This window comes from Oncorhynchus clarkii, unplaced genomic scaffold (genome assembly GCF_045791955.1).
Source record: "Oncorhynchus clarkii lewisi isolate Uvic-CL-2024 unplaced genomic scaffold, UVic_Ocla_1.0 unplaced_contig_14050_pilon_pilon, whole genome shotgun sequence".
Lineage (NCBI taxonomy): Eukaryota > Metazoa > Chordata > Actinopteri > Salmoniformes > Salmonidae > Oncorhynchus > Oncorhynchus clarkii.
The window spans coordinates 58,758-77,926 of NW_027258083.1; the positions used below are offsets into that span (position 1 = coordinate 58,758).

Consider the following 19,169-nt stretch of genomic DNA (forward strand, 5'->3'; position numbering starts at 1 on the left):
TAATATCCATGAAATAGCTGTGAAGAGCCAAAATAGTGCACGAGGGAAGAGGTAGTTAGTTGGCTGTGTGTCACTCTACAGCACACCAAAGCATTAAAAACGTACAGTACTTTCTGACTTACCGTTGTCCGTGTAGCGCCGTCCATAACAGTTCAAGCTGTGCTCTATCATCTCCCTGGGCAGGAGAAGGGGTTTGGATGAGTATCAAACAAATACATGTATTCCCTAGCCACACACACACACACACTTTTTAATGTTGTCATGACAATTACATGCAACATTATTTAAAATGGACGGCCTACACCGGCCAAACCCAGGACGACACTGGGCCAATTGTGCGCCGCCCTAGGGGACAGCCGTAACGTTGCCTAACTGCACCTACTGTGGCTCCAGACGTCCTAACTCCTCCAGACTGACACGAAGAGGGACTTTACTGAAGGACCAGGACTCAGAGTCCACCAGCTGAGTGATGTGACCCAGTAGCTTCATCTCATAGTCAAAATCCAACAGCCTCCAGTAGCCTGGAATACACAAGAGGGGAACATGTGAAAAGAGCACAGGACAAACAAACATCCTCATACATGTGGACACACCAAGGCCAGCATGTATATAGACACAAACCACATACAGTAGATCACATATCTAAATGGAAAAACTGTGAGAAAATTAACATTTGGAAGATTTGAGAATTATTCTTACCGTTGACCTCACAGGCATGAATAGTCTGTAGTTGGGCCTCCAGTTCCTCCTCGCTTGCTTGGATTCTTTCAAGCAGGTCTCCCATAGTGTACTGCCAAAAGGAAACGTTTTATCAAGCAGGTCTCCCATAGTGTACTGCCAAAAGGAAACGTTTTATCAAGCAGGTCTCCCATAGTGTACTGCCAAAAGGAAACGTTTTATCAAGCAGGTCTCCCATAGTGTACTGCCAAAAGGAAACGTTTTATCAAGCAGGTCTCCCATAGTGTACTGCCAAAAGGAAACGTTTTATCAAGCAGGTCTCCCATAGTGTACTGCCAAAAGGAAACGTTTTATCAAGCAGGTCTCCCATAGTGTACTGCCAAAAGGAAACGTTTTATCAAGCAGGTCTCCCATAGTGTACTGCCAAAAGGAAACGTTTTATCAAGCAGGTCTCCCATAGTGTACTGCCAAAAGGAAACGTTTTATCAAGCAGGTCTCCCATAGTGTACTGCCAAAAGGAAACGTTTTATCAAGCAGGTCTCCCATAGTGTACTGCCAAAAGGAAACGTTTTATCAAGCAGGTCTCCCATAGTGTACTGCCAAAAGGAAACGTTTTATCAAGCAGGTCTCCCATAGTGTACTGCCAAAAGGAAACGTTTTATCAAGCGGGTCTCCCATAGTGTACTGCCAAAAGGAAACGTTTTATCAAGCAGGTCTCCCATAGTGTACTGCCAAAAGGAAACGTTTTATCAAGCAGGTCACCCATAGTGTACTGCCAAAAGGAAACGTTTTATCAAGCGGGTCTCCCATAGTGTACTGCCAAAAGGAAACGTTTTATCAAGCGGGTCTCCCATAGTGTACATTTGAGTCATTTAGCAGACTCTTATCCAGAGCGACCTACAGTGCTGAGTGCATAAATTGCCATACTTTTTTTTTGGTACTGGTCTCTCGTGGGAATCGAACCCACAACTCCGGCGTTGGAAGGTCCATGTTCTACCAACTGAGCCACACGGGACTACCAAAAGGAAAGCTTTTAAAAACAGAGAACGGTAGCGTAGCGGCAGACATTTACTCCGTGTACAGTAGAGATGATGTTCTAGCGTGTACTGGCCTTTCCTGTACGTGTCTTTTCTTAGCGGCACCAACTTCGCTGATAGTTGCTTTGTTGAGGAAAAGTTGTACCGACTATGAACGTGACAGTCCTACCTTAAGATGAATGGACTGTAAGTCTCTCTGGATATAATCTAGTAGAGTTAATAAGTACCTTCCCCTCCGTGACATCCTCCTGCCCACTGATACCTGGGCCCTCGTACGGATCCTCCATCAGAAGTCTCTTCAGCTTCTTTAGTTTGGGATGGCGCTTTCTCAACTCCCAGTAACTGTTAGAAAAGCCCCAAATCTGTTGGGAAAAGGGTAATTTCTTAGGTCCTGAATACATTTCAGCACATTATTTCACACTGGGGGGGGGGGGGGGGGGGGGGGGGGGGGGTACGCCAAATAAAAACCCTTCACATTTTCAAACAGTCCATTTATATTTTCCAACGGTGAGGTTTTTTTCCCTCGCCTGAGTTGGCCTCGTTTCACTGCCAAAAATAAAATTCAACCATCTAGTGTTCAGCGAAATAACAACACAATGTCAAATACAGGAAGCCTAGTCAAATAACTAACATCCAATCACATTAACCGTTACTCTCTCACAGGAAACCTTCTCTCTTGTGCAGACATTTAGAAACGAAACATGACAATTTGAAAAATAAGCCGCGGGAGTTTTTTGAGCGAGAATAAAGACGACTTTTGAGTAGTTAGACATGTATAAAATCAACTGATATCAGTAATAAGAAGGGGCTAGAAGAGTCTTATATGGTGAGCTACTGAGTGGCTAGGACAGGCAAACCCCATACTATTGTGGAGGACTTCATTCTTCCTGCTGCCGTGGATATGGCAGGACAATGCTGTGGGAAAAGGCCAACAAAAACTAAACAGACAATGCCTTCATCAAACACTGTTTCATGAGAAAATCAGTGACATGCAGATGTTTTGAAACAATTACTGCTTCGCATACGAGCCAGTGCGTTACAGCTGGATGAGTCAACAGACGTGGTGGGCCTGGCACAGCTCCTGGTGTATGTCCGTTACGTTTATGGGGGGGGGGGGTCAATTAAGGAAGACATCCTCTTCTGGAAACCAGGACAACAGAAGAGGATATTTTTAAAGTGCTGGACAGCTTAGTGACATCAAATGGACTTTGGTGGTCAAGATGTGTTGGTATCTGTACTGTTGGCGCAAAAACCATGACAGGGAGACATAGTGGAGTGGTAACGTCAAGCAGCATCCACCGAGAGGCTCTCGGGTTCGCTGCAGCATCCACCGAGAGGCTCTCGGGTTCGCTGCAGCATCCACCGAGAGGCTCTCGGGTTCGCTGCAGCATCCACCGAGAGGCTCTCGGGTTCGCTGCAGCATCCACCGAGAGGCTCTCGGGTTCGCTGCAGCATCCACCGAGAGGCTCTCGGGTTCGCTGCAGCATCCACCGAGAGGCTCTCGGGTTCGCTGCAGCATCCACCGAGAGGCTCTCGGGTTCGCTGCAGCATCCACCGAGAGGCTCTCGGGTTCGCTGCAGCATCCACCGAGAGGCTCTCGGGTTCGCTGCAGCATCCACCGAGAGGCTCTCGGGTTCGCTGCAGCATCCACCGAGAGGCTCTCGGGTTCGCTGCAGCATCCACCGAGAGGCTCTCGGGTTCGCTGCAGCATCCACCGAGAGGCTCTCGGGTTCGCTGCAGCATCCACCGAGAGGCTCTCGGGTTCGCTGCAGCATCCACCGAGAGGCTCTCGGGTTCGCTGCAGCATCCACAGAGAGGCTCTCGGGTTCGCTGCAGCATCCACAGAGAGGCTCTCGGGTTCGCTGCAGCATCCACAGAGAGGCTCTTGGGTTCGCTGCAGCATCCACAGAGAGGCTCTTGGGTTCGCTGCAGCATCCACAGAGAGGCTCTTGCTGCCAAAGGAATGCCTGACAGCTTGAAAGACGTTTTGGACAATACAGTGAAAATGGTTAACTTGGTTAAAGCAAGGCCCCTGAACTCTCGTGTATTTTCTGCATTATGCAAATGATATGGGCAGCGACCATGTAAAATTTTTACAACATACAGACTGCGCTGGTTATCAAGGGGCAAAGTATTGACACGTTTCTTTGAATTGAGAGAAGAACTTAAAGTTCTTTACTGACCAAAATGTTCACTTGTCTGACCACCTGCATGATGATGAGTTTCTCACATGACTGGCCTATCTGGGTGATGTTTTTTTTCACCTGAATGATCTGAATGTAGGACTACAGGGACTCTTTGTAACTATATTCAATGTGCAGAACAAAATTGATGCTGATTAAAAAGTTGGAACAAGGACAACACACAGGTCTTTCCATCATTGTATGAATTTTGTGTGCAAATTAACTTAAGTTTACGGACAATGTCAAATGTGCGAGCTGGGTGTGCAATTACACAGGTACTTTCCCGAAATAAACTGGATTCGTTATCCCTTTAGTGCCCTGCTGCCAGTCCACTTACCGATATCTGAACAAGAGAGCCTCAGAGATTGCAACAAGCGGTTCTGTGAATAAATTATATTTAAAATCAGAAGCCACAGACATATTTCTGGATGGGGCTTCGCTCAGAGTATCCTGCATTGGGAAATCGCGCTGTTAAGACACTGATGCCCTTTGCAACCACGTACCTATGTAGGGAGTGGATTCTCGGCTCTCACTAGCATGACAACTAAATACAGGCACAGACTGTGTGTGGAAAATGATTTAAGACTGAGACTCTCTCCAATACAACCCAACATCGCATAGTTATGTGCATCCTGTCAAGCAGGCACTTCTCATTAACCTGTGGTGAGTTATTCTCCATTTACGATAAACAAATAAGGTTTTATATGTAAGATGGTTAAATAAAGAGCAAAATTAAATTATTATTATTATTATTTGTGCCCTGGTCCTATAAGAGCTCTTTGTCACTTCCAACGAGCCGGGTTGTGACAAAAACTCACTCATTCTTGTTGAATAAATGTATTGTATAGTGTGTGTGTGTGCGGCAGGCTTTACAATGATGGCAGAAAACAACATTTGAGAGTGCGCTGACCCTGGTGCTTAGAGGGGGTACAGCTGGAGGTTGAACGTTTGAAGGGGTACGGGGACTATAAAAAGTTTGGGAACCACTAATGTAGGTGAACACAGTGCATTAGAAAAACATGTAATACATCACAATGAACTCACTGTGTTAGAATGTCTATAGCTATTTAGTGTGCGTGTGTCAGCATGTTAAAGTAATATCTACTGTACAGACATATAATAACAGATCAGTGATTTTCAAAATGGCTGTCACACCAGAAACATTCATTGTGTTCAGATAGTTGATAAGACTCCTCCTACCTGTGCATGGACCAGCTGAGAGCTGGCCTGGTTGTCAGTAGTCAGCTGATCTGGAGTCAGGCAGCCAGGCACTAACAGCAGGAGGTTTGAGGTGTCGGCTATCTTCAGGTCATAAGTCGTGTCTTCACTGCACAGGACAGCTCTCTCATCCTGGTCTCCTCTGATAACCAGGCTGCATGTAGAGAACAAGGATAAAGGAGAGAGAGATTGTGGAGATCGTTGACGTGTAGAGAGACTCAACGTTAAAACAGTCTCTCTACTCGTCAATGTTAAACAGACTGTTTTAACGTTGATGTGTAGAGAAAGTGGCAACAGCTGGATGAGTTGTTTTCGCCAGGGCTGGACAACCCTTCTCCTATAGAGGTAGTAGGTGGGTGGCCCTTGACCATCACACTCAGTTCCATTACATCACATAAGAGTCATTGGATGAAGGGGTATTCTGAAGGGGGAGGAGTTTAAATAAGAGACATGACGCTCAGTCTATACGTTAACCCGCATCTCCTGCGGTACAGTTTTTGTGGAATATTATTTTTTATGTGATATGAAAAGTAGAGGGATTTATGTTTATATAACTGTACTGCAAGTGTGAATCGATTCACGTTTAGTTTGAACATTTGGCCGTTTTTGGCTTCCGGAGACAATTTGCCCTTTAAACAGAACATGTAAGGTCCTTGGACTAACGGAGTAACGGTAGACTCCTTAAACTTGAATCAGGTGTGTTTCAGTCCAACACACCTGATTCAGATTATCAAGGTCCTGATGGGGAAGATCAATCATAGAATCAGATGTGTTGGAACAAATGCCTGCAGACGTCCGGTAACAGTCCAGGTGGGTTGCCAACGCACACTACACACACGTAATCTGTGAACCCAGAACAAAATCTCGCGTAAACCAACCAGTCACCTGCGAATGTTTAGGAGAGACAACCCACCGCCACATTTCTATTAACATAACCAGCTACGTGTATTAACGTAACTGTGTTTAATCTCTTAACTGTGTATTTATGTTGAATTAGCTACATTGTAACTATGCAGATACTTTACCTCTTTCCTGCTTCTATGTGTTTACAGAGCGTGTCATCCAGTTCCATCAGGCAGTAGTCTCCGGACGAGACGCTTTCTCCAAAAGTCAAACAGTGAATTGTGTTCTGCAAATCATTCTCTTTTAGTTTGGCGATTTGTATGGTCGCCTGCACCTCTTCTAATGTTCTCGACATCTGGTTCTAATATATGAGCTAAATTTAATGAGAAATAGCCTATTTTGTAGTGTACTCCAACTAAATGTGATTCTCGCTAGATTAACTTTCCCGCAATATATACCGGAAGTACGATGGCATATTCGATTGACGGCGGCATAGGCCAATGAAAGTCTCGATTACGTCACGTTGTCCCTTCTACAGTACAGTCGATTTATGTCCGCGCAGCACGCCGAGTTCACCCGACGTGGGTGCACGGTGCTGAAATCTACCACTGGAAATGATCAGATGGAGCCCAACCATAGCGCCAAAGGCGATGCGCTTGATTTAGCTCGCTAAGCACACCGAGTGAGTGCAGTTTGTTGGTTTGAGACTAGTCCACTTATCCGATTCTGTAACATTTGCATATATCGCGCCTCCTTGGTTTACTTCCACAATGCCCACTTGTCTTGTGAGCGTTGCCAATTTAGCAACTTTGTCGCTATATTAAGCGAGTTTTCAGACCCCTCCAGCGACTTTTATTGGTAAAGGATTCCAGCGACAAATTCAGATTTTCTTTTTTCAGGCTGCCTTTTGGGGTTTTGACACAGAGGGTGTCTATGATTTTAATAGCATTTAGCGACTTTTTCCACTCAATTCTGCCGCAAACAACAGTGGTTGAAGGTGCAGGCTACTTGTGCAACATTAGTCACATCAACGACGCACTCACATGCCGCGTTCACGTACTAGTTGAAACGAGGAAACTGACATTTCCTGGTTGCACGCGTGTATAACTTCAACCTATTAGCAAGTCGGACATTTCAGAGTTTCTTAGTTCCAACTAGCACTTGAACGCGGCAATAATCAAGAGAGGCACAGCGTGCGGCGGAAGAGGGCGAAAACGCGACGTGGGGACCGCAGTTGTGCCGCATCAAGCCAAATTCGTGATGTGACGCCGTCGCGGAAACGGTAAAACGTAATCTAGCGTCTTCTAGCGACAAATCAAGGAGCCAATAGCTGTAATCACTGAAAAAAGTCGTCAACCCTGCACGGTGTCAACGTGCTTTTCATGGTAGGATCGCGTAGTAAACAGAGGCAGAGGTCCGAGTGGAGCTCATTACTACTGAAGAAATCTATGCACATTTCACAAGGAATCGCTGTTCGTTGAATGAAGCTTTACGGACGAGAAAATAATATGCATACGTTTAGATGGTTAGCGGACCAGTTACATTTTTAGAATACAAAAGAAGTTCAACATCAAGCTAGTATCCCCTCTTGCATAGCTATAGATAGCGTCTGTCCATTTTTCACTGTGTGAAACGTGTTTTTTTTAAATGCGTTTCTCACATTATGCTGCTGGTTTGCAAATCTAGGACAACGTTATCTCGAGGAACAATAAATCAGCAATTTTTTATCCATGGTGTTTGCAAGGTAAATTATTTGAAAAAATGTTATGCATTTAAATGTGCACGTAATGATCAAATACTACAGCACATGTGTGTCAGAGATGGACCACAGCAGGGGTGTTTTACCTGTGATCATGGAGGATATGATTGCACTGTGAGCTAACGTTATCTAAACTATCCTGTTTATTTCAATATATTGTGCTGTTGATATTCTGCAATTTTTTTGGGGATATACGAATGACTGGTTACGTCAGTTATGACACTGATACAGTATAGCTACAGTCATTAGGACAGAATACAGGGGAGCTATTCAGACGGCTTGTCAATGACATACGGATAGGCAGCTATGTATGGTGTACTGTACAGGGGAGCTATTCAGACGGCTTGTCAATGACAAGGATAGGCAGCTATGTATGGTGTACTGTACAGTGGAGCTATTCAGACGGCCTGTCAATGACATAAGGATAGGCAGCTATGTATGGTGTACTGTACAGTGGAGCTATTCTGACGGCTTGTCAATGACATAAGGATAGGCAGCTATGCATGGTGTACTGTAGCTCGTTTTCACAGGCTATGATGCCTTTGGCTTGTGTACAGTATTTACAGTGCCAGTAATATTTCCGGTGTTTTAACAGTTGTAAAGAGATGGATGGTATCGGGAACACAATGCAGAAGAAGGCTGCGGAGCTCGAGCGCATGGCGGAGGTTCTCGTCACCGGAGAGCAGTTGAGGTAGGAGTGGCTGGCTCGAGCTGAGAGCTCTGGATGATCCTGTTCAAACTGTGTTGCGGCTTTTCAAACAAAGGCGTGAATTGTACCCATTCAAACCAACGCACAAATACAATACATTTTCTGCAATGCCAATGTGTATTGAATTGTACTGGCGTAGTGCACGCACACAATGTGATTATTTCAAGTCTCAAAGGTTGTTTTTTTTTGCATTGTGTAACTGAAAGCCATTCATTCATTGTGGTGTCAGTCCGAAGAACACTGCTGCTTGTTTTAGTGGAAGAGAAGTAACACCTGCTATTTGTGGAACAGAACACACACCCTTGGCCCATATTAGGGGTGCCATAAAAAAGCATGATTGAAATAGTGAGATAGCAGTGAGTGTCAACATCAGTGAAATTACTCTTTATAATTGGCATTGAAACGTTTTTATCGCCTGTCAGGATGTGTGTGTGTGTGTGGGGGGGGGGGGGTTGCTGTGTGTTTACACATCTTTATCTTCATCATCATATAGGTCAGTCAATAAACTCAATGTCAGTGTTCCCTATCAGTGGTTAATCTTTGACCCTCTCTAAAATGGTCACTTTTAACTAGGGCTGTGATAATATCAGTATTGCATTTTATCTTTCTATGCCAAAAATGAAAACGGGAAGCAGACCAAACTCTTTTTGTCCTTTAAAAAACCTGCTGTGTGTAAAATATTGTGTGCTGTAACTTTGAAAATAAATACGTGTCTCTGAATGACAACGTAATGTTTTCCTAAAGAAGTTAAATCTGCTTTATCTGGAACACAATGCCACGATACTAACGAGTATTCTCCCTGGCCCTACTCTTAACCTGCCACGATACTAACGAGTATTCTCCCTGGCCCTACTCTTAACCTGCCACGATACTAACGAGTATTCTCCCTGGCCCTACTCTTAACCTGCCACGATACTAACGAGTATTCTCCCTGGCCCTACTCTTAACCTGCCACAGTACTGGTCTGGTCTCCCTGGCCCTACTCTTAACCTGCCACGATACTAACGAGTATTCTCCCTGGCCCTACTCTTAACCTGCCACGATACTAACGAGTATTCTCCCTCGCCCTACTCTTAACCTGCCACGATACTAACGAGTATTCTCCCTGGCCCTACTCTTAACCTGCCACGATACTAACGAGTATTCTCCTGGCCCTACTCTTAACCTGCCACGATACTAACGAGTATTCTCCCTGGCCCTACTCTTAACCTGCCACGATACTAACGAGTATTCTCCCTGGCCCTACTTTTAACCTACCACAGCATGGCACAGTACTGGTCTGGTCTCCCTGGCCCTACTCTTAACCTACCACAGCATGGCACAGTACTGGTCTGGTCTCCCTGGCCCTACTCTTAACCTACCACAGCATGGCATAGTACTAGTCTGGTCTCCCTGGCCCTACTCTTAACCTACCACAGCATGGCACAGTACTGGTCTGATCTAGTTGGCCCTACTCTTAACCTACCACAGCATGGCACAGTACTGGTCTGGTCTAGTTGGCCCTACTCTTAACCTACTACAGCATGGCACAGTACTAGTCTGGTCTAGTTGGCCCTACTCTTAACCTACCACAGCATGGCACAGTACTGGTCTGGTCTCCCTGGCCCTACTCTTAACCTACCACAGCATGGCACAGTACTAGTCTGGTCTCCCTGGCCCTACTCTTAACCTACCACAGCATGGCACAGTACTAGTCTGGTCTCCCTGGCCCTACTCTTAACCTACCACAGTACTAGTCTGGTCTCCCTGGCCCTACTCTTAACCTACCACAGTACTAGTCTGGTCTCCCTGGCCCTACTCTTAACCTACCACAGCATGGCACAGTACTGGTCTGGTCTCCCTGGCCCTACTCTTAACCTACCACAGCATGGCACAGTACTGGTCTGGTCTCCCTGGCCCTACTCTTAACCTACCACAGCATGGCACAGTACTGGTCTGGTCTCCCTGGCCCTACTTTTAACCTACCACAGCATGGCACAGTACTGGTCTGGTCTAGTTGGCCCTACTTTTAACCTACCACAGCATGGCACAGTACTAGTCTGGTCTAGTTGGCCCTACTCTTAACCTACCACAGTACTAGTCTGGTCTCCCTGGCCCTACTCTTAACCTACCACAGCATGGCACAGTACTGGTCTGGTCTCCCTGGCCCTACTCTTAACCTACCACAGCATGGCACAGTACTAGTCTGGTCTCCCTGGCCCTACTCTTAACCTACCACAGTACTAGTCTGGTCTCCCTGGCCCTACTCTTAACCTACCACAGCATGGCACAGTACTAGTCTGGTCTAGTTGGCCCTACTCTTAACCTACCACAGCATGGCACAGTACTGGTCTGGTCTAGTTGGCCCTACTCTTAACCTACCACAGCATGGCACAGTACTGGTCTGGTCTCCCTGGCCCTACTTTTAACCTACCACAGCATGGCACAGTAGTAGTCTGGTCTCCCTGGCCCTACTCTTAACCTACCACAGCATGGCACAGTACTGGTCTGGTCTCCCTGGCCCTACTCTTAACCTACCACAGCATGGCACAGTACTGGTCTGGTCTCCCTGGCCCTACTTTTAACCTACCACAGCATGGCACAGTACTGGTCTGGTCTAGTTGGCCCTACTTTTAACCTACCACAGCATGGCACAGTACTAGTCTGGTCTAGTTGGCCCTACTCTTAACCTACCACAGTACTAGTCTGGTCTCCCTGGCCCTACTCTTAACCTACCACAGCATGGCACAGTACTGGTCTGGTCTCCCTGGCCCTACTCTTAACCTACCACAGCATGGCACAGTACTAGTCTGGTCTCCCTGGCCCTACTCTTAACCTACCACAGTACTAGTCTGGTCTCCCTGGCCCTACTCTTAACCTACCACAGCATGGCACAGTAGTAGTCTGGTCTCCCTGGCCCTACTCTTAACCTACCACAGCATGGCACAGTACTGGTCTGGTCTCCCTGGCCCTACTCTTAACCTACCACAGCATGGCACAGTACTGGTCTGGTCTCCCTGGCCCTACTCTTAACCTACCACAGCATGGCACAGTACTAGTCTGGTCTAGTTGGCCCTACTCTTAACCTACCACAGCATGGCACAGTACTGGTCTGGTCTAGTTGGCCCTACTCTTAACCTACCACAGCATGGCACAGTACTGGTCTGGTCTCCCTGGCCCTACTTTTAACCTACCACAGCATGGCACAGTAGTAGTCTGGTCTCCCTGGCCCTACTCTTAACCTACCACAGCATGGCACAGTACTGGTCTGGCCTCCCTGGCCCTACTCTTAACCTACCACAGCATGGCACAGTACTGGTCTGGTCTCCCTGGCCCTACTTTTAACCTACCACAGCATGGCACAGTACTGGTCTGGTCTAGTTGGCCCTACTTTTAACCTACCACAGCATGGCACAGTACTAGTCTGGTCTAGTTGGCCCTACTCTTAACCTACCACAGTACTAGTCTGGTCTCCCTGGCCCTACTCTTAACCTACCACAGCATGGCACAGTACTGGTCTGGTCTCCCTGGCCCTACTCTTAACCTACCACAGCATGGCACAGTACTAGTCTGGTCTCCCTGGCCCTACTCTTAACCTACCACAGTACTAGTCTGGTCTCCCTGGCCCTACTCTTAACCTACCACAGCATGGCACAGTACTAGTCTGGTCTCCCTGGCCCTACTCTTAACCTACCACAGCATGGCATAGTACTAGTCTGGTCTAGTTGGCCCTACTCTTAACCTACCACAGCATGGCACAGTACTGGTCTGGTCTCCCTGGCCCTACTTTTAACCTACCACAGCATGGCACAGTAGTAGTCTGGTCTCCCTGGCCCTACTCTTAACCTACCACAGCATGGCACAGTACTGGTCTGGTCTCCCTGGCCCTACTCTTAACCTACCACAGCATGGCACAGTACTGGTCTGGTCTCCCTGGCCCTACTTTTAACCTACCACAGCATGGCACAGTACTAGTCTGGTCTAGTTGGCCCTACTCTTAACCTGCCACAGCATGGCACAGTACTGGCCTGGTCTAGTTGGCCCTACTCTTAACCTACCACAGCATGGCACAGTACTAGTCTGGTCTAGTTGGCCCTACTCTTAACCTACCACAGCATGGCACAGTACTGGTCTGGTCTAGTTGGCCCTACTCTTAACCTACCACAGCATGGCACAGTACTAGTCTGGTCTAGTTGGCCCTACTCTTAACCTACCACAGCATGGCACAGTACTAGTCTGGTCTAGTTGGCCCTACTCTTAACCTACCACAGCATGGCACAGTACTAGTCTGGTCTAGTTGGCCCTACTCTTAACCTACCACAGCATGGCACAGTACTGGTCTGGTCTAGTTGGCCCTACTCTTAACCTACCACAGCATGGCACAGTACTGGTCTGGTCTAGTTGGCCCTACTCTTAACCTACCACAGCATGGAACAGTAGTAGTCTGGTCTAGTTGGCCCTACTCTTAACCTGCCACAGCATGGCACAGTACTAGTCTGGTCTCCCTGGCCCTACTTTTAACCTACCACAGTACTAGTCTGGTCTCCCTGGCCCTACTTTTAACCTACCACAGTACTAGTCTGGTCTAGTTTGCATGTTTTTCTCCCAACAAAGTGATAACCTCATGCTTAATGTAACTAAGAACAGGAAGACTTATGTCTCTAAATCATATCATTGACTAGAGGTCATCTGGGGATAGGCTATGTCTGCCTCCCAAATGGCCCCCTGTTGCCTTTCTAGTGTATGGGAATACGGTGCCCTGTCTTAGACATGCCGACACAGATGTTGCTGGCCACTGGCTACCACTAGCTGGAATAATTGGTCACAGCTGAACATAGTGCACCTGCCTCCTTTTGGCCCAGTTGAACAAGAGTACAAGACGTGCTGAAGATTAGCTCGTAGCTAATCGGCAGGTAGCCTAGTGGTCAGTGTGTTGGGCCAGTAACCGACAGGTTGCTAGATCGAATCCCTGAGTTGACAAGGTAAAAAGCTGTTGTTCTTCCCCTGAACTAGTTAACCCACTGTTCCCCTGAACTAGTTAACCCACTGTTCCCCTGAACTAGTTAACCCACTGTTCCCCTGAACTAGTTAACCCACTGTTCCCTGGTAGGACATCATTGTAAATAAGACTTTGTTCTTAACTGACTTGCCTAGTTAAATAAATACAAACTTAAACATTATAACAGGACATAAACTTCCTTGGATTCTGTAGGGTTAGAATGATATTTTTGACCCCTGGCTTTATAATTCTAATGAGGAAACCAAGCCGTGTGGATTCATGGCAGGTTGCCCTGTGGGTTTAGGTTACTCGCTACATAGTGCACTACTTTGACGAGAGCCCTATAGGGCCTCGAGGCTCGGACTGAGCTGCCAAATCTAATCCAGGAGACGCTAGACAGTAGTAGATTCTAGAGACCTCTAATCCAGGAGACGCTAGACAGCAGTAGATTCTACAGAGACCTCTAATCCAGGAGACTCTAGACAGTAGTAGATTCTACAGAGACCTCTAATCCAGGAGACAGTAGTAGATTATAGAGACCTCTAATCCAGGAGACAGTAGTAGATTATAGAGACCTCTAATCCAGGAGACTCTAGACAGTAGTAGATTCTAGAGAGACCTCTAATCCAGCTAGACAGTAGTAGATTCTACAGAGACCTCTAATCCAGGAGACACTAGACAGTAGTAGATTCTACAGAGACCTCTAATCCAGCTAGACAGTAGTAGATTCTAGAGAGACCTCTAATCCAGCTAGACAGTAGTAGATTCTACAGAGACCTCTAATCCAGGAGACACTAGACAGTAGTAGATTATACAGAGACCTCTAATCCAGCTAGACAGTAGTAGATTCTACAGAGACCTCTAATCCAGCCAGACAGTAGTATATTCTACAGAGACCTCTAATCCAGCTAGACAGTAGTAGATTCTACAGAGACCTCTAATCCAGGAGACGCTAGACAGTAGTAGATTCTACAGAGACCTCTAATCCAGGAGACACTAGACAGTAGTAGATTCTACAGAGACCTCTAATCCAGCTAGAAAGTAGTAGATTCTACAGAGACCTCTAATCCAGCTAGACAGTAGTAGATTCTACAGAGACCTCTAATCCAGCTAGACAGTAGTAGATTCTACAGAGACCTCTAATCCAGCTAGACAGTAGTAGATTCTACAGATACCTCTAATCCAGCTAGACAGTAGTAGATTCTACAGATACCTCTAATCCAGCTAGACAGTAGTAGATTCTACAGAGACCTCTAATCCAGCTAGACAGTAGTAGATTCTACAGAGACCTCTAATCCAGCTAGACAGTAGTAGATTCTACAGAGACCTCTAATCCAGCTAGACAGTAGTAGATTCTACAGAGACCTCTAATCCAGCTAGACAGTAGTAGATTCTACAGAGACCTCTAATCCAGGAGACACTAGACAGTAGTAGATTTTACATAGGTCTCTAATCCAGGAGACACTAGACAGTAGTAGATTTTACATAGGTCTCTAATCCAGGAGACACTAGACAGTAGTAGATTTTACATAGGTCTCTAATCCAGGAGACGCTAGACAGTAGTAGATTTTACATAGGTCTCTAATCCAGGAGACGCTAGACAGTAGTAGATTCTACATAGGTCTCTAATCCAGGAGACGCTAGACAGTAGTAGATTCTACAGAGATCTCTAATCCAGGAGACGCTAGACAGCAGTAGATTCTACAGAGACCTCTAATCCAGGAGACACTAGACAGCAGTAGATTCTACAGAGACCTCTAATCCAGCTAGACAGTAGTATATTCTAGAGACCTCTAATCCAGGAGACGCTAGACAGTAGTAGATTCTACAGAGACCTCTAATCCAGGAGACACTAGACAGTAGTAGATTCTAGAGACCTCTAATCCAGGAGACGCTAGACAGCAGTAGATTCTACAGAGACCTCTAATCCAGGAGACACTAGACAGCAGTAGATTCTACAGAGACCTCTAATCCAGCTAGACAGTAGTAGATTCTAGAGACCTCTAATCCAGGAGACGCTAGACAGTAGTAGATTCTACAGAGACCTCTAATCCAGGAGACGCTAGACAGTAGTAGATTCTAGAGAGACCTCTAATCCAGGAGACTCTAGACAGTAGTAGATTCTACAGAGACCCAAAAGAGCCAGTGGAGCAGCTGTAATGAACAATGGCTGTTTTGTTGACTTTCTCCATTTTAACATTATAGTGAATCACCCCGATAAACACACGAGCTATTCAGGACACATCTTGAGGAAGATGCCTTTTTATTCCTGGTTGTTGTTCAACTAATCTGCCGTCTAGTGGTTGTAGTTGTAGTGTTGTTCATGGGTCAGTCCAAGAGGCAACATAACATTTGTTCATAGCGGAGTAACGCGTGTACTGTAGGTACACTTTGAGACAATGTTCTTGTTAAGGTCATTCATTTTGACATCTAGATTCACTTTCGTTGGCCAATCAATGAGTTTTGTCTCGTCTGCCTCAACCTCTCCTCTCCTGATCGATTTAGTTGCACATCTGCTGTCTTTCGTCATCTTCGTACTGAAAGAGGAGCCAGAATACACAAGGAACCCAGAGTGTGTAAAGAGTTCTTGTTCTATCCTGTCTGTCTGCTGAGGCCTGGGACATTTATTCTACTGTGCATTTAATGACCTGGACAGACACTCCAAATCACTCAGACCTGACTGATTTATATGACGTGCACCACCTACATAACAGCCCCTTATACATACTGAGGTATCAGTTTTAAAAAATGGTTAATTGTTCATTTTTTGACTGTTTCAGTTAATTTTTAATGAGGACACCTGTCATTTTATTTGAAGTGCACCGCCTACATAAGAACTTCTACATCTCTTCATCCATCCTCCTCAGACCTGTCTACTTTATCCCTCTGTCCATCCTCCTCAGACCTGTCCACTTTATCCCTCTGTCCATCCTCCTCAGACCTGTCTACTTTATCCCTCTGTCCATCCTCCTCAGACCTGTCTACTTTATCCCTCTGTCCATCCTCCTCAGACCTGTCTACTTTATCCCTCTGTCCATCCTCCTCAGACCTGTCTACTTTATCCCTCTGTCCATCCTCCTCAGACCTGTCTACTTTATCCCTCTGTCCATCCTCCTCAGACCTGTCCACTTTAGGGCAGACAAACAGTATGCAGTCAAACGTTTGAAAACACCTACTCATTCAAGGGTTTTTTATTTGGACTATTTTCAAGACATCAAAACGATGAAATAACACGCATGAAATTGTGTAGTAATGAAAAAAAGTGTTTTATATCGTAGATTCTTCAAAGTAGCCACCCTTTGCCTTAATGACATCTTTGCACACTCTTGGCATTCTCTCAACCAGCTTCACCTGGAATGCTTTTCCAACAGTCTTGAAGGAGTTCCCACAAATGCTGAGCACTTGTTGGCTGCTTTTCCTTCACGCTGCGGTCCAACTCATCCCAAACCATCTCAATTGGGTAGAGGTCGGGTTGATTGTGGAGGCCAGGTCATCTGATGCAGCACTCCATCACTATCTTTCTTGGTCAAATAGCCCTTACACAGCCTGGAGGTGTGTGTTGGATCGTTGTTCTATCGAAAAAAAACAAATGATAGTCCCACTAAGCCCAAACCAGATGGGATGGCGTATCGTTGCAGAATGCTGTGGTAGCCATGCTGGTTAAGTGTGTCTTAAATTCTAAATAAATCAGACAGTGTCACCAGGAAAGCACCATCACACCTCCTACTCAATGCTTCTGTGGGAAATACACATGCAGAGATCATCCGTTCACCTACTCTGCGTCTCATAATGACAGAGTGGTTGGGACCAGAAATCAAAATGTTGGACCCGTCAGACCAAAGGACAGATTTCCACTGGTCTAATGTCCACTGGTCTAATGTCCATTGGTCTAATGTCCACCGGTCTAATGTCCATTGCTCCTGTTTCTTGGCCCAAGCAAGTCTCTTCTTCTTATCGGTGTCCTTTAGTAGTGGTTTCTTTGCAGAAATTTGACCATGAAGGCCTGATTCACACAGTCTCCTCTGAACAGTTGATGTTGAGATGTGTCTGTTACTTAAACTCTGTAGCTTTTATTTGGGCTGCAATTTCTGAGGCAGGTATCTCTAATGAACTTATTCTCTGCAGTAGAGGTAACTCTGGGTCTTCCTTTCCTGTGGTGGTCCTCATGAGAGACAGTTTCATTATAGCAGAGGTAACTCTGGGTCTTCCTTTCCTGTGTTGGTCCTCATGAGAAACAGTTTCATCATAGCGCTTGATGGTTTTTGCGACTGCACTGCAAAAAGCTTTAGAAGTTCGTGAAATTGTCTGACCTCCAAGTCTTAAAGTAATGATGGTCTGTCGTTTCTCTTTGCTTATTTGAGCTGTTCTTGCCATAATATGGAGTTGGTATTTTACCAAATAGGGCTATCTTCTGTATACCACCACTACTTTGTCACAACACATCTGATTGGCTCAAACACAGAAGGAAAGACATTCCAGAAATTACCTTAACAAGGCACACCTGTTAATTTAAATGCATTCCAGGTGACTACCTGGAGAGAATGCCTACAGTGTGCAATGCTGTCATCAATGCAAAGGGGAGCTAATTTGAAGAACATCAAATATATTTTGATTTAACACTTTTCTGGTTACTACATGATTCCATATGTGTTCTGTCATAGTTTTGATGTCTTCACTATTATTCTACAATGTAGAAAATATCTTTTTTTTTAACTGAAATGAGTAGGTGTATCCAAACATATGACAAGCACTGTGCCTACATAAGGAAATCATAACACAATCCTAATTCATCCATCCACATCCTCCTCAGACCTGTCTGTCGGATGTCCTACCCAACAACACTTTTATCTGAGGAGCAAAACCTACTAGGTTACACAGAGGCTTCATAACCCATTGATAATCCCTACACACTGCACTCATAAGCAGAATGATCTGAATATCCTCGTTACATAACTTCAAATGAACCATTTTTTAAAATGAAGGATATAAAACAAGTGTAACTTATTGACTTCAAAAGGGAGAGGGAAAAAAAACCCAGCCAATACTGTGAGTCAGCATGCTGTTGTGTCACTGACTATCTAACATAACCACAGTTCAGAGGTCACCAATGTGCACCACACTGTTTGGTTGTTGTCACTTCCTCTTGAAGACAACTACCAAGAAACTGGAACATGTGCTACGAATTCACAATACGTGTACATGCATGTCCTTCCTGAGAGAACATGGAGTACAGACCAGTGCAGCCAAAGCTGTGTTATAAGAGACTGTACAGGAGAGGGGATGTGTGTGTGTGTGTGTGTGTGTGTGTGTGTGTGTGTGTGTGTGTGTGTGTGTGTGTGTGTGTGTGTGTGTGTGTGTGTGTGTGTGTGTGTGTGTGTGTGTGTGTGTGTGTGTGTGTGTGTGTACATAATGACATTTGTAATGTCTTTATTCTTTTGGAACATCTGTGAGTGTGTAATGTTTGTTGTTTTATGTAACTTTTGTATATTATCTATTTCACTTGCGTTGGCAACGTTAACACATCTTTTCCATGCTAATAAAGCCCCTTGAATTGAGAGAGGGAGAGCGGTATGTCACTAGGCAACATAATTGTGTAGATACAGTTACAACACATGACGGAGAGAGAGAGAGAAGCTACACTACTGTATGTCAATAGCCTGACGTTGTGTTGTTCCACAGATAATGTAAGAGTAGTCTACATTATTAGCTGTAGGTCTTATCTTTTCCTGAACATGTGTATTGTAGTTACAGCATGAGAGAGAGA

General features: G+C 45.5%; 2 protein-coding genes across 4 annotated transcripts in view; one reads left to right on the forward strand and one right to left on the reverse strand.

Annotated features, from left to right (window-relative positions):
* Positions 1-19,169, reverse strand: part of LOC139395246 (sister chromatid cohesion protein DCC1-like) — a 67,659-nt gene that overhangs the window by 3,932 nt on the left and 44,558 nt on the right. For 2 of the 3 annotated variants that reach the window (XM_071142895.1, XM_071142894.1), the window contains exons 3-7: positions 5,099-5,270; positions 1,943-2,077; positions 700-790; positions 383-521; positions 123-175 (exon numbers count right to left, since the gene is read on the reverse strand). In XM_071142895.1, the coding sequence (XP_070998996.1) occupies positions 123-175; positions 383-521; positions 700-790; positions 1,943-2,077; positions 5,099-5,270 (590 nt within the window). Of the gene's footprint in view, positions 1-122; positions 176-382; positions 522-699; positions 791-1,942; positions 2,078-5,098; positions 5,271-6,141; positions 6,873-19,169 lie in introns of those variants that run through there. The other variant, XM_071142893.1, reaches the window with a different exon arrangement.
* LOC139395247 (DEP domain-containing mTOR-interacting protein-like) overlaps positions 7,124-19,169 on the forward strand; it is a 75,340-nt gene continuing 63,294 nt past the window's right edge. The window contains 2 exon segments of the mRNA XM_071142896.1: positions 7,124-7,703; positions 8,314-8,409. Of these exon segments, the coding sequence (XP_070998997.1) occupies positions 7,690-7,703; positions 8,314-8,409 (110 nt within the window). The 5' untranslated portion in view covers positions 7,124-7,689.